This window comes from Euleptes europaea, chromosome 4 (genome assembly GCF_029931775.1).
Source record: "Euleptes europaea isolate rEulEur1 chromosome 4, rEulEur1.hap1, whole genome shotgun sequence".
Taxonomy (NCBI): domain Eukaryota; kingdom Metazoa; phylum Chordata; class Lepidosauria; order Squamata; family Sphaerodactylidae; genus Euleptes; species Euleptes europaea.
In genome coordinates, this window is record NC_079315.1 from 23,670,399 (window position 1) to 23,686,233 (window position 15,835).

At 44.7% G+C, this 15,835-nt stretch overlaps 1 protein-coding gene across 2 annotated transcripts in view; it reads left to right on the top strand.

Annotated features, from left to right (window-relative positions):
* The first annotated feature begins 388 nt into the window (after positions 1–388).
* SLC44A1 (solute carrier family 44 member 1) overlaps positions 389–15,835 on the top strand; it is a 121,894-nt gene continuing 106,447 nt past the window's right edge. For both annotated transcript variants that reach the window (XM_056848540.1, XM_056848539.1), the window contains exon 1: positions 389–522. In XM_056848540.1, the coding sequence (XP_056704518.1) occupies positions 493–522 (30 nt within the window). In that variant the 5' untranslated portion in view covers positions 389–492. The remainder of the gene's footprint in view (positions 523–15,835) is intronic.

Sequence of the window (15,835 nt, forward strand, 5' to 3'; positions counted from 1 at the left end):
GGAAGAGAGTTCCGCCGCTGTTTCCAGGGCGACGGCGCAGCCTGGTGGGTGGGGGCGGGCGGCGGAGGCGGCCTGGGCTCGCGCCCGTTGGCTTCTCCCTCGCCCCTCCCCTTCCCCCCTTCCGCTCGCGCCGGCCCCGCCCTCCGGAGCGGCCGTTGGGCTGGCGGTTGGGGGAGGAGGGATGAGGGGCCGGGAGCCGCCGCAGCGGCGGCGAAAAGGTCGGCGGCGCAGCTGCGGAAGGGCCGAGTGACTGACTGACTGACTGACTGACGGGCCGAGAGTCGCCGCCGCCGCGTCAGAAAAGAGCGAAGAAAGCCCCCCTTTGAAAAACCACAACCGCCGCCTTCCGAGTTCCTTCTCTTCCCCCTCCCTCCCCCCGCCGCCCTCCTCCCCCGCCGCCGTTGCTGTCGCCCTGGGGCCGGGCGGGCGGCCGGGAAACCGCGGCGCTTGGATGCCTGGAGCCCGCGGCAGAGACCCAGCCCCGAGCCCGCCATGGGCTGCTGTGGGAGCGCCGCCTCTCAGGTGAGCTGGGCCGCGGCCGGGAGTGGAGGTGGGGGGGGGAGGCGAGGATGGGACGCCCCCCCCCCCTGCAGAGGAGGCTGTATTAGGGTGCGGGATAAAATAAGGAGTCCTTTGGCACCAAGGCACGGGTCTCTCGAAGGGGCACGTCGTTCTACCCGTTTGCAGTTATCCTACGAAATAACACTGCCTTCCCTCGGTTTTCTTCCTCTTCCCCCCCTTTTAAAGATAGGGGATTTTAAAGTATTTATTGCTCCTCGCTGTTTCCTCCTCCCTCGGTTTTTTTTTTTTTTTGCGCCAGTTGTACCCTTGTCTTCTCCTCCTCCCTGCACTGGCACGTTTTATTTACTGGGATGTTTTTAACCCCCTCAGTCCCGGTGGCTAAAAACTTGTCTGAAATCTTTTTTTTTAGTCAAATGAACCCCCTTAAACTGCTGCCTCCCTCAACCGTGAAATCCTGGATTCAGCCCGAGTCTCACCACCATTCCTGCAATTGCTTGAATGTTCCAGCCCTGGTATTGTGGGTTTTTTCCGCACCCTCGTCTTAAAAAGTGGGCTCAGAGCTTGGTGTGAAACTGATAAAAGCGTGTTTAAGAACAACATGGCAGAACTATACACGATAGCTTTTTAAAAATCATTGCCTCCTGCCTCTGCTTATCTGTAGCTGTGTACTGTACCAGCTGGGTGGGGGAGGAATACCACTGCCCTCTCTTCTTTGCCTTTTGCCAGTGGCAGCCTGGTATCTTCTGCCCCCTGTTCTTGTTCCGATTTTCTGTATGCCTTCCCTGTGCCTGACATCTTTTCTGTCCCAGTGCTTGCCTGCCCTGCCTCATTTTCATAACCATGCACCCTTTGGGCTATGGCATGGTGCCTGCTGGCATACTTTGCCATACAGAGAACATAGCACAGTGAAATCCCTCATTCTCAGTTGGCCATCACTTACTCGTCTCGCTGTGTTCCCAAAGCCGACTTCCATAATACTGGCTGGTGCCAGTGTTAAAAAGCACCAGCAGTCCCTCTCATTAGTTTTCTGCTGTTCACACACCTGTGACTTCACTCTCTTTGTTCAGCCAATCTTTGCATGTTCTCTGCTGTTCCCTTGGGTTATGTGCTAATGACCCTTGCTGCTGGCAGCAATCTCTGTATTTCGTGTTTTGAACTGTAACCTCACCCCTTCACTTACCTAGCGCGTTCCCTGTTGCTTGCTTGGCCATCTGATTCTGTACACATCACTGCTTGTTGCAGTGCCCCACCCCACCTACTTTCTTACCACAAGTGCCTTTATGAAATTTCACCCCATCTTTGCATCCACATACTTGTGACCGTTGACTGTTATGATTCCCCAAAGGAGTTCAGGGTGGCCTGTGTAGTGAATCATAGAGTTGGAAGGAACCACCAGGGTCATCTAGTCCAACTCCCTGCACAATGCGGGAAATTTCACAACTACATCCCCACCCCACCCCCAGTGACTCCTATTCCATGCCCAGAAGATGGTCAAGATGCCCTCCCTCTCATCATCTGCCTAAGGTCATAGAATCAGCATTGCTGACAGATGGCCATCTAGCCTCTTCTTAAAAACCTCCAGGGAAGGAGAGCTTACTACCTCCCGAGGAAGCCTGTTCCACTGAGGAACAGATGGACCTTTGTATTTTTGGAGCAACCCTGTGAGGTCGCTTAGACTAGTACAATAGAGCCTTGCCCAAGGCAAACCAGGACTTCTCACATTTAAGCACAACTCTTCAGTCCATGCTGATTTCTTCCAGTGTGTTTTGGGGTGTTTATCTAAGGGCATGCACTCAATATTTCTTAAGACATATTAATTATCTCAATACATTTTAATAGTAGTTTTCTATGTTACTCCCACTGCAGATGCTTTCCCCCCTATTGTATGTTTAATGGAGTGATGCTTATCTGCATTAATAATTGAGGACAAACTATAAAGAAGCAGTAATAACTTTTCCAGATGGAGTAATCTTTAGGTTTTGTTTTTTGTAAGAGGGACATTTGCTCTCATATCTGTCCTTGCTGTAATGTGGAGATGTCCTCTCCCCTGCCACATACCACATTCTTGGGAAAGGATGCGAAATTTGCATTGTGTAATGATAGGCATGGCTAATTTGTAACAGCCATGTTCGTACTACTATCTATCTTTTGTGTGTCTGTGTGAGGTAAAAAGCAATTTGTCAGTTTATTGTGCTCTATCTCTCTCACCATCCATATTCATCTGTTTCTCCTCTAGAATAGTTTCTTGCTCCAGGACCCAGAGAGAGGCTTCAGTAGCCAAAGATGGAATGGATGAAGTAGCAGCTTTTAAAAATGGTGTGTTGTGTTAATTTAACTGCTGCTAGACTGTTTCTGGAATTTAGTAACTATACCTGGTGCTCATCCCGTAGGGCCACAGCGATGCTAAAAGTTAGGCTGAGTAGGGTATACAATGCAACTGTTTCATGGCCGTTGTTCTGATTTCTGTGTTGATCCATTCCATGTTTGATAGTGTTGTTTGACAGGATAAGATATCCTGAGGTGTTCTGGATTTTGAATGCCTTACTCCATAGACCTTTTTTGAAACCTGCATAGAGGGAGTTGGCTATAACCATGTTGCCTGTTGCCTATCCCTTTCTCCCTCTTCCCCTTCTAATTTTAAGTGCTCTTTATTTGCCATAATTATATTGCTCTCTTGCTGGATATAAGGCACACACAACTCCACCCACTTCTCCAATAGTACCTTAAAACCTTCCCATTTTAACAACTGAACAAGTGATGCATTTTAAAATTGGAATGTCTGTTCTCCACCTGCTAGCGTGTCAACAGCCTGGAAGACTTCTTTTGCGTAATCTCAGTTGGCGTCATATTTTTTCTTTCCCCTGTATCATGTGACTTAATTCACTTTTTTGGGCCATCTGCTGGGCTGGCACAGTTACATATTTGTGCCTTGACTGAGACTGTGTGCCTGTGATTTGGATGGTGTGTTGATTGGAAAGACTGTAGATGACCCTGCCTTGTGGCAGTGGAAGGAATGGGACCACTAGATGGCTTTTTGCTTCCTTTATTTTATTTGATGCTGCATTGACACCCACATTTTGGTCACTCTGAATAGCAGCCATGGTTTAGTAAAACCATTCTCAGAGATTCCCTTCATGACACAACCAGTGGCTTGCTTGTCTAAAGGCTAATATCTCCTGTCATTCAGCTTCTTTTATTTTTAATACCTTTTACATGCTCTTTGCGTGGCCTATGTAGCTCAGAACATTCTGGGTTTCCTTTTTCTGCATGGTGGTCTTCTTAGAATGAATCCAGTACATGATATTCCTTGTATTCTATCCATGAACTTCTGGGATCATCTTTAATACTGATCATTACAATATTTATCCCTATTCTTTCTCTCCTTCCCCATCTCTTTACATTTGACTACATAAATGCCTTTGTAAAAAATTCAGTACAGCTCTACTGCTTTTGAAGATGTAACTTCCCATGATTCTTTGTTTTCAAATGTATGCTTTTACATTAAAGCTTCATCTTCCTGCCTTAAATTGTTCCTTCTCACTACAGAAATTTGGCTAATTTATTGACATCAAGTTTATTAAAATCTCTCTTGGATATATATCTGCTCCTTCTTTCATGTTCAGCGGGTATAGTATCTGGGGTTTATTAACTTCCCCAGGAACAAGTTGGGGAACTTGATTTTACCAGTCCTGGTTTTGATTGGGAAAAGAGAGAAATGAAACACAGAGGATACCTAGCCAGTATAGCAAGTACTAAATGAACATGGTCAAATTCTGAATGAATCTACTAAGTACTGAATAATGAGTTTGGTGGGTCTACTAAATTATCAATTGATATGCCATTGCAGAATGTCACAAGGCCATGTGAACCTATACTGGTGGCTTTTTCTTAGAGCTTCAAGGTTAGAGCTGTGTGGTAGAAGTCATTTATACGGTCTAAGTCAGAAGTTTTTCAAGCGGTGTATCCAAGAACAGTATGATTCCTTGGTTTATCAAGAGTTCTTCTACAAATTCACCAAAAAGACAGGCTTCCCAGAAGGGTGCATACCACCACTACAGATAGCCCCTTGTAATGTGCAGGCTAGCTGTACTGTTCCAAGATGTATCTTCAATATGTGTGGTGAAAGGATATGGCCCTAAAATAGCCCCTGCCAAAAGTAAGAGGAATGTGTGAGAGAGACTATACTTCGTAACTTCCTGAAACTCTCAATGTTTCTTTGTCAAACAAAGGAAAGTTGGAAGTTTTTGTTAGTTTTTTAAGTGCAGGAATCATGAAAACAATGTATCTGGAATATGACTTACTATAAAGACTGGCAAAACTTAGTACTTTCTCAAGAAAACATAATAAAATGGCAATTTATTAATGTGTGTAGACAACATAGAAGTGAAGTATGTATTTTCATATTAGCATTAATTGCACAGTTTTAGTGTTTTGAGTAATGTATTTGAGACGTTAGCTTATGTTATCATAATTCAAGAGTTAACTCTTTAGTTGTGATAACAGAAGGTTACAAGATGTTAATGGCTTAAAATGCCAAATAAGTTGCAAATTGTCTGCAGATTTTAGAACATAGTATGGCTGCATCTGTGGATCAGCTTTCTCTGTGATACTTAAAAAAAAGTCACTTCAAAAGCCTGTGTTTCAGAATTGTTTGGCATACATTCTTAACAGAAGCTTGTTTGAACAAAACTGAATAATATAACTTTTGTAACTTCTTAAAACATCTTTATACTGAGACTATGAACATACCACCCCATGATCCAGAAGTCTGAGGGCACAGCACTTCCCTGGTTTGCTGTTGCAGTGATGATACACGCCTCTTTCCTTACAATGGATGTGCACATGGAGTAGCAGTTTCCAATTTGTTGGATTGCAATTAATGCTGAATCATCAGGGCTAGTGTGGGACTGTGGGTGGCTATGGCCAAATGCAGACTTTACACAGATAAGCTTGGATCACTGGTCTCTTTGAGTGATATTGACAGAGTTTTGGGTTGTGTGAAAGCCACTAGATCCCTGCCCCTGCTGGCTCGTTAAAGCTTGCTGGAGAAAGTGGGTGGTCTACTAGTTAATTATACCTTTTTGATAGAGGGTGATTTCCCATATTTTTAAAAGAGGCACTAATTGTGTAGTAATTAAGAAATCTTCATTGGAGGGAGGGGGGGCTTTGGCCAATTATAGGCAAGTATCTGATCTGTTTTTTGTGGGGAAAGTAATTATGTGGTGGTAAAACAACTCCAAGGCTTTCAGCATGGCTCATCTGCCCTTAACACTTTGCAGTGAGCCTTCAGACCTGGCTATGGCAGGAGACAGCTTAGTTGCTCTGGAGGGTCTCCCTTTTCAAATGGACAGAGGCTGTGCTTCTTAGTTCTACCAGATTTATCAGAACAATAATCCAATGGCATCTTAAAGGCTAGCTGGACTTCTGTTTTGCTACAGCAAACACAGCTACCTCATTGCAATCATCATGGATTTATCAGCTGCTTTCAATTCCGTAGACTGTGCTATTCTTCTGAAAAGCCGTGAACATGACATTGGTATTGGAGATGTGGCATTAAAATAGTTCTACAGGTTGAGCATCCCTTATCCGGACATCCAATATCCGGACTGATCCAAAAACTGGACCTTATGAGCCAGCATGCAGGCATTACTCACAAGCCCTCACCAGTGCCATTGATGGTTCAGTGTACACAACATTGTTTAAAATTATATTCAGACTTTGAGTATAAAGTATATATAAAACATATATGAATTTCGTGTTTAGACTTGGGTCCCATTATGTGAATGCAAATATTCCAAAATATGGAAATATCCAAAATATGGACCATTCTGGTCCCAAGCAGTCCAGATAAGAGGTAGTCAGCCTGTAGTCTTTTTCAGTCTACCCATATGCAGAAAGAGGTTATTGCTGATGTAACTTCTGCAATATGGGAGCTCTCCTATGGAGTTCCGCAGGACTCGGTATTGTCACTGATAGTCAATGGTTTTACATAGTTATTAAACACTAAGATCATTAGAAACTCTGAAATAGGTTGTTCTCTGTATGCAGATGACACTTGGTTATATAATCACATTAAATAAGTCTTCAGAAGCAGCCATCACCATGTTAGGACAGTGTCTGGAAGCTGTGGCAGAGGAAGAGAATAATGAAGCATAATCCTGATATGATGAAAACAGTGCTGATTGGGAAGGCTAAGATTTTAGAGGGATGGTGTGACTCTGTTATTAGACTCTCCTGGGAGCTTGGGAGTACCGCTGACCCCAGCTCTTCTACTGGAAAACCAAGTAAGCCAGGTGGCAAGAAATGCTTCCCTTCTAGAAATTGTTTCACTGCTTGGAGGCTGGCTAACCTAGCTACGCTAGCTTATGCTGCAGTAATCTTGAGACTGGACTGTTGTAATGGTCTCTATATAAGGCTACAATTGGTGCAAAGTACAACCACACGGGTGGTGGCTAAGCGTTTTCAATAACACCTGGGACCCTTATGTGTGCCCACAAGACAGCTTGGATCATCAGGCCAAGGATTATTAGTAGTTCCTCCACTTGGGTTGGTGAGAAATGTTTGTACTTTTTCATTAGGCACAGCTGTGCTGTGAAAAGGGCTTGCCAAGTAGGTGAAGACACCAACATTGCCTGGATTTCACAGGCTCTGTTAAGTGGAGCTTTTCTGTTGAGTTTTTGGTGGCCCGTGAGCAGAGCTTGTGGTTTGCTTCCTTTTACTTGTATTGCTTGATTGTGAGATTGTATTTGTAAGCTGCTTTGAGTACTGTGGATCAGGAGAAAAGCAGGATGTAAATATTTTAAATAAATTTGATTATTTATATCCCACTTTCTCCCCCCCCCCCATGGGAGCCCAAAGCAGTTAACAGGACCGAGGTGGGGGGGAACAAGAGGGAGAAGGTTTGGTACCAAGCAGGTCTTCACTCTCTTGTACCTGACTTTCAACCCAGCTCTAGGCAAAGAGCCAAAGGACAAGAAAGTGTCCTTTGGCTCAAGCATGCTCAGGCTATAAGTACCTGTGTTCAGAGAGAAGAACAAATTTGGCAAGATGTTGTTCAGCTGCTGCTAGCTAAACAAAAAGCAGTAAACCAAAATAACTGTTATATTCTTTTATTATGTTTATCGACATAAACACCACAGAATGCTCCACAAATTATCTTCCCCCAAAGGTGATCAGTTCAATACCTCTATGGTGTTTTGTAAGAAAGCCAGTCAAGACACATACTTTGAAAATCCTGAGAATTTTAATTTGGTTGTCCTTGAATGGTAATGATCTTACTATGAAAATATTTATGTATGTAACTACAGAAGTGGGAGGTTTGCCCCCAGGCATACAGTAGGTAGGCTGGCATTTGCAAATTTCATATGCTCTCCTTCCACTAAGACCCCAGGCTATTTTACTACTGTTGTGCTGGACTTCTCAGAAGTAAAGGCACACCCACTGCTTACTTAGGATTTTGGTTGCCTGTGTCCACTTCAGATTTACTGCTTGGACTATCATGACTTGCTTTATTTCATGTCAGTCAGCTGTCATGGGTGTGGACGCTTTTGAGTCAGTAGTTGGATGTCAGGTGAGGAGAAATTATATCCCTGGCTTTACTTAAGATGTCCCAAAGAAAGAGCTAGAAGAAGGAAGAATATTAAAAAATGAAAGTAGAAGTAAACGTATCAGAGTACAAAATAGATGATCTAGAAAAGTTAAAACCGTAAATTGAATGCACAAAGGTAAAGTTACCTGCTACAATTTTAAGAGTACTATTTTAAAGATATGTCTAAGAAACTTGAATAGAGTACCCTGTATTTGGGAATGGAGCATCACACAGGTACAGTCACTGGGTAACATGGAGCTATGTCTTGCCTTGAGTAAGTATATATTCTGTACCAAACAAAAGGCTGGAATCAGAGAGCCAGCATGGTGTAATAGTTACTGTGTCGGTCTAGGACCAGGAAGACCTGGGTTCTAATCCCCACTTTGCCATGGAAGCTTGCTAAGTCACACACTCTTGGTCTAACCTAGCTCACGGAGTTGTTGTGAGGATAAAATGGAAGACAGGAGAACCATGTAAGTGACTTTGGTTTCCCATTGGGGAGAAAGGGGGGGTATAGAATAAAAATATATTTAAAAATACTATCAGCTTTTCTGCTGGTGGAAGAGGAATGGAGGCCCCATATGTGGCCATCAAAAAGGCTGTGCTAGGTATCATGGAAACCTAATAGGGGTTACAGTGAGGAAGGGAATTAGGTGAGATCAAGAAGGAAAAAACTGATAAGATCCAAGCCAAAGGTTTGCCATTACTGGCAAGTTATTCCCCATCTTAAGGCCATTTTGCACAATGTGTAGCAAGAAGCCTGGGTTTGCCATAGTATGTGTACTTCTCAGGGAACTATGGGAGTTGGATTCAAGGATTTATGCTACTTTAATGTAGTACAAAAAGGTCAATGCATCAACAGGAGTTTTAATCTAAGGCATTGAAGGTAACAGTTTGGTTTGCTCAATACTGATCCACAAATTCCTTGACTGAAAGAAGGTATTCTGTTTTTTTGCACAAGGTGCCACCACCAAGGGAAAAAGCTTGACACATTCCAGTGAAGAAGTAGGAAGATGAGAAACAGTGAAGGATGACATTAAGAAGGCTGAAAGAACTAGGTATGCTTAGCTGAGAGCAGAAGAGTTAATAGTTTGACAGTTTCAAATATTGAAAAAGATGTCAAAAGAGAGAGAATAGTTGTTCACCCTCTCCAGTGATTATGCGACAAGAGCTACCCTTCGTTGTCATTTTGTCCTGTCTTGTCGTGGATTATATATAAACCCTCAGAAACCAGGCTGTTTCGTGTTCTGTACAGAGCACTGTTACTATCCTTGCACTCCTCTGCCTCCGTTTAGGTATCTGCTGTTATCATAAAAGTAAGAAATACTTGTTGCTAATGAAAGGTCAGAAGGAGAACCGTAACCCAGAACTCCGCAGTTTCCCTGGTGGTTCTTCTAGAATAATTCAAGGAGTTATTGTGTGGTTGTCTGTAAATTGGTTACTTTCAGTTGTTTTGTAATAATGATTGGCTATCCCTTATCTGGACATCCGATATCCGGACTGGTCTGAAAACTGGATCTTTTGAGGCAGCATGCAGACATTACTCACAGGACATCAGCAGGGCCACTGATGGTTCAATGTAGACAAAATTATTTAAAATATTGTTTAAAATTACATTCAGGCTATGTGTATAAAGTATAAAACATAAATGAATTTCATGTTTAGACTTGGGTCCCATCCCCAAGATATCTCATTATATATATGCAAAAATTCCAAAATATTCCAAAATACTGAGAGATCTGAAATATGGACCACTTCTGGTCCCGAGCAGTCTGGATAAGGGATACTCAACCTGTATAATGTTAATTGTTAGAATGATTCATATTTGTACAGTAAATATCCTTGAAAATATATGTCTACACTATACATTAGCATTATCTAATGCCATAGATTGTCTTACACAAAAAAGCCATACTAAATTTTGAGTGAACAGAACCTTGTCTTAAAAAGAAAAATTCGTAGCAGTTTTAAGTGCTACCCCAAATGTTCCAGTTTTTCCACTGGAAACTTGGAAGAAAGTCCTAAGGGCCTTCCCATCTCTGTTTTACCACAAATGATAATATCGCTGTGATATATTACTATGATGGCTTTGGTTGCTTTAAGACAGAAAATACAGAAGTCACATGTCTTATGTCAGAATCCAAGGTTTTGTGTAATTTAAAACTGCAACCACAGTGCTCTTTACATGTCATTCTCAAATACTGAGAGTAACAAAACGTTCCTTGAATTAAAAGATCTTCCAAAACTGTCGGCCTTTATTCAGTATTCCCTAGTACTGCCAAATCAGTTTAAGAACTCTTCTAAAAGATTGCTTTGAAAATACCCTGCATTTGATAGCAACTTTGTTATTTGTTTCCCAGTATAAAATGGGCCATGAGTCTTTCAAGAGCTGTGGAGGTCTGTGACCTTAAATGCTAGCCCTAAAAGTAGTGAGAACTGCCTCTAGGCTGAGCAAGTGATTCATTCAGTTTTGAAAAGTGTGTCGGAGGATGGCCATCTTCTAAGAATTGCCCCAAATTCTCTAATAGGAAAGTGGAAGTACAATTTCCTCCATATTACTACAGTGCTATAAAAGTTGTTTGGAAGTATTATCATCTGTTTCCAAAATCTTTCCAAGCTCACTCAATACTGGAATTCTCATACCAGATTAGAGTTCCATAATGGAAGAGAGGAAAGAGGCAAATACCTTTGCTTCCAAGTTGCCCCTTTCTGTGAAGGAATATTTCTCTAAATGCATAAAAGTGCATATTGGTTGATAAACTCCAAGACTGTTTTTCTGGGGAAGGGATAATTGCCTGCGTGTGTGTGTGTGTGTGTGTGTGTGCCCCATCAAGTCACAGCTAACTTTTGGCGACCCCGTAGGGTTTTCAAGGCAAGAGACTTTTGGAGGTAGCTTGCCATTACCTGCCTCTGCGTGGGCTGGGAGAGTTCTGAGAGAACTGTGACTGGCCCAAGGACACCTAGCAGGCTTCATGTGGCGAAGTGGGGCATCGAACCTGGTTCTCCTGGCTGATATTACTACTAGACCATTTAATCCATCTTAACACTACTAAACTTGAGCCCTCTTCATCCCCTCCTCCTTTCTATAGTACTTCTGTCTAGTGTTTAAGTAGCCAGCAGTGACTTCTTCTGCACTTTTTCAGTTTTTCTTCATTAGGAGAATGTTTGCTTGAAACTACTTTGTCATAACAGCAGCACCAACACCAGCAGAATTGAACTGGAGGTGGGGAAGGAACTTTACTATGAGAAAGGAAGCATTGGAAGAAGTGAGGAAAGAGAAAAATGAAGATTTATGTCCTCTCATTCTCCCCTGAGGCAAGGGCATCCTGAGCTGCGGGTTGTTTTCCCTCTCCATCCGGGTAGGCAGGACTAAAAGATTCTGACTTCCTGTGATACTTGGCGGGAAAACAGCCTGAGGAAGCCAGTTTCCGTCCTGCCTATCCGGGTGGAGCAGGCAACTCCGCATAGCTCTGTGCCTTTAGGCTTCATTTCTTTAGCTAGGAGTAGTTTCTTTCCCTTTCGTGTTACAGCTTACCTCTCAGTGTTCCGTGAGTCCTTAATCTTCGCCTTGATCCTTGTTTTTTGAGTGTTGGTCTGTCTTCTACCCCCCCCTCCGTTTTTTCTTCCCTCCTTATTTCCTTAGCCAAGATGGCCGACGCCATTTTAGTTAGGGAAGACGACCTTCTCTCTGAGAAGGACTATCAAAGGGGGTTGGTGCAGAGCAACCCCAAGGGCTCCGGTTCTCCCAACGGCCGCCCAGGCGGACCATTAGGGAGCAAAGAGGAACCGGGAGAGACCCAGACGCCTGATCCGGAGGCGCCTTTAGAAAAGCCTAAAAAGGCGCGCAAAATAGCGCCGCAGCTACCGGGCGCCCGGAGAAAAAGGCGCGGCGTTAAAGTTGGAGCAGGGGCGAAAGCCGGGCGCAAGTCACCCGCCTCTTCCCCAAAACCGGCTAAACCGCTCAACAAGCATCAGGGACGTTCGGATCCGATGGCAGCTGCATCCTCTGGTAACCCTGCGCAAACGGGAACGTTCCCGCCGGGAGTTGGCAGCCCCCCCCCCTCCCAGGAGGTGGCAGGCGCACAATTTATTTCATGGCAAAATGCTGATGACCTTATTAATTATGCCCTCCAGCGTCAGTGGATGGCCTTTCAATCCTTTCAAACTCGCCTCCCTCCCCCTATGGGATTGGACCCCTCCCTTCCCCCTCCCAATCTCCCGCCTAATCCTTCCTTTTCCAACTGCACTTCTGCTGTAAATGAGGCAAAATCAAAAGTCGATGCTCCCTCTGCTGGCAGGAGTGGGTCATGGCCTACAAAAGCAGCAATGAAGGCTAAGCCATGTGAAACCAGGGAGAATCAAATGGATCTCTCTAAGTCTCCCATTTCTTCTGTAGATTATGAGGAGGAGGAGGAGTTAGAGGAGGGGGAATTCGATTCCGACGAAGACCCACCTCAACAAGTAGAACAGCATAACAGACTTTTTTCTGGGGAGGATTATCAGGCCCTTTTGGCAAAGGCTATCCTCGCCCTTGATCTCAATGAGGAATCAGATCAATCTGAAGAGCCAAAGTCTAAGTTAAAAAAAGGGGTCAAGGAATGCTTTCCAAGACCTAAGACAACAACCAATTCAGTACCCTTCCCAGAATTTTTCATTAACGCGGTCAGAGACGAATGGGAGCACCCAACTCCCAATAAACAACTCCCCACTAGTATTAAAAAATTATACAATCTGGCTCCACATGCCATGGAAATGCTTAAGGTTCCCTTAGTAGACGCCCCTGTGTTGGACCTCCAATCACCAGGTTTGATCCCAGAAGACGGGGTGGGCTCCCTGAGGGACCAGTTAGACAGAAAGTCAGACTACCTGGCGAGGAAGGCGCACGAGGCCTCAGCCATGGCCATTCAGACCAGCGCTACCACTTCCATCTTTGCTAGGGCCGCTTATTTATGGGTCAAGAAAATTATACAACTTGTACCAGATGATAGCCTCAGAGTTCTTGGTGGTCTTGACAGAGTACAAACTGCGTTGACCGTGATGGCGGATGCCTCACTAGATACCATGTCCTCAGTAGCGAGGTCAATGGCATCAGTCACCTCCATTAGAAGGGGTCTATGGCTCAGGTCCTGGCCAGCTGATTTTAAGGCCAAAGCTACACTGATGGCCTACCCAGTCAAAGAGGGGAGGCTTTTCGGAGAAAAGCTGGACAGTATCCTTGTTGAAACAAAGGATAAAAAACAGGTCCTTCCCATGCAGATCAAAAAAGACCAACGTTCTCCTCTGTATCATTCCTTTCGTTCCCCCAAATTCACTCCCAGATTCAGAACAGACTTCAGGAGAGGCTCTTGGGTGTCAAACCGGGGATCATGGAACAATACCAGATCCTTTCGCAGAGGGGGGAGATTCTCTAGGCCCCAAAACTTCCAGGCCAGGTCAGATAAGGGCGACCGATTACCCAAACACCCCCCTCAGTGACGCCGATCACACCTACGTGGGGGGGAGGTTACAAATGTTCACAGCAAGGTGGGCCTTGTCCAACCCGGACAAATGGGTCTCTCAGATCCTATCAAATGGATACCTACTGGAATTCACCTCCCGACCCCGGGATCTCTTCCTAAATTCCCCTATATCACTCAAAACAGAGAAACATTCAAGGACAATAACAGCAATTCAACACCTGCTATTCATCAAAGCCATAGAGCCAGTCCCCAGCTCTCAGAAGGGCCAGGGAGTATATTCCATATTTTTTACGGTGCCAAAGAAAAACGGCGACTGGAGGGCCATCCTCGACTTGAAATACATCAACAAGAGGATGGCTCGAAGACACTTCCGCATGGAAACAGTCAAGTCAATAGTGGAATCTCTACTCCCTGGCACCTTTATGACGGCTGTGGATCTGACGGAGGCCTACCTCCATATTCCTATACATCCACTACACAGACCATTCCTCAGGTTCGCCTATGGACCCAACCATTACCAATTCAGAGCCCTCCCCTTCGGGTTGACATCCGCCCCGAGGGTCTTCACGAAGGTACTGGTAACAGTCATTGCTACACTCAGACAGGAAGGAGTCCAGGTACACCCGTACCTGGACGATATTCTGATCTGTGCTCCAACACCAAATCTCTCCCGCACCCATACAGATCACGTTATCCAGGTCCTCCAGGAACATGGATATCTCATAAATTTCGGCAAGAGTTCCTTACAACCTTCCCAAGTTATGACACACCTGGGAACCAGAATCAACTCAAAGACCAACTCTTTATCTCTATCCCAGGAGAGAATAAGCAAACTGAAAACCTTTGCTACCAAACTGACCAAATCAAAGTCCGCTATGCTAATGTCCCTTGCGGCTCTACTGGGCCTGATGGTGTCGTGCATAGCGATTGTCCCATGGGCACGCTTTCACTCACGCCCCCTTCAGTGGCTTCTACGTCCCCACCAATTAGATATAGCAAGAAAAAAGGTCAAGTCAGTGACAATCCCACACAGCGTCAGACACAGTCTTCTGTGGTGGACTGTTCCGTCGAACCTGCACAAAGCCACACAGTACATTCACGAAGACCCTGTTCAAGTCTTCACAGACGCCAGCCTTTTCGGATGGGGGGCCATATTGGGAGATCAGGTAGCCCAGGGTCGCTGGACCCACCAGGAATCACTGCTCCATATCAACCTGTTGGAGCTGAGAGCTGTCAAATTAGCTCTCTGGAAGTTCGCAGACATAATCAGGAACCATCATGTACTTATCAGAACGGACAATGTCGCTACAAAAGCGCACATCAACAAACAGGGGGGGTCCAGGTCCTCTTCCCTTCACAGAGAAGCAGTAGCAATTCTCACTTGGGCTCAAGCCAATCATCCCCTCCTCCTTTCTATAGTACTTCTGTCTAGTGTTTAAGTAGCCAGCAGTGACTTCTTCTGCACTTTTTCAGTTTTTCTTCATTAGGAGAATGTTTGCTTGAAACTACTTTGTCATAACAGCAGCACCAACACCAGCAGAATTGAACTGGAGGTGGGGAAGGAACTTTACTATGAGAAAGGAAGCATTGGAAGAAGTGAGGAAAGAGAAAAATGAAGATTTATGTCCTCTCATTCTCTGTCAGGGAAACCTCCCCTCTTGAGTGCTAGAATACTGTCTCCCCTTTTCACATCCAAGTAAGTGAGCAAATGGTTTCCTGAATATTGGCTTCAGCTGGTTTCCCCAATCAGAGTTCCAGATCCTTACAGGCCTGCCGATGGTAACTAAGGTCAGCCAACACAAATTATTTCAATTAGATAGATACAATCAGGGGACCCAGATGGACTTTGCACAGGGGCATCTTATTTGTCACTCTCTCTACTCTTTCTATTCCACGAAAGCCCCTGTAGCCCCCTTTTCCTGCTTCCTTCTCTTTCCCACACACCAGCCAAGCTACCTTTATATGCCATCTTGTATTCAGTTTACCCTCCTTTCTTCCCTCCTGCTGGCAGCCTGTACCTACTGAGAAAACTATGGCCCAGTTGCATGGTGGTGAACGTGGGTCCCCTGCAACCTCTTCTCTGCACTATATTTTTTCTTTCCATCTTACTGGGTACCCCCGCAACCTCAACTTTCCCTGCTTTTGTTTCTCCTTCACACCCATCAACCAACCTTCCTTGTATCTGGTCCACATCTTCAGCTATAATTATTGTTTACTTCATTTTTACCCCTCCTTTCTCCACAGTGGTGACCCAAAAGCTTACTTC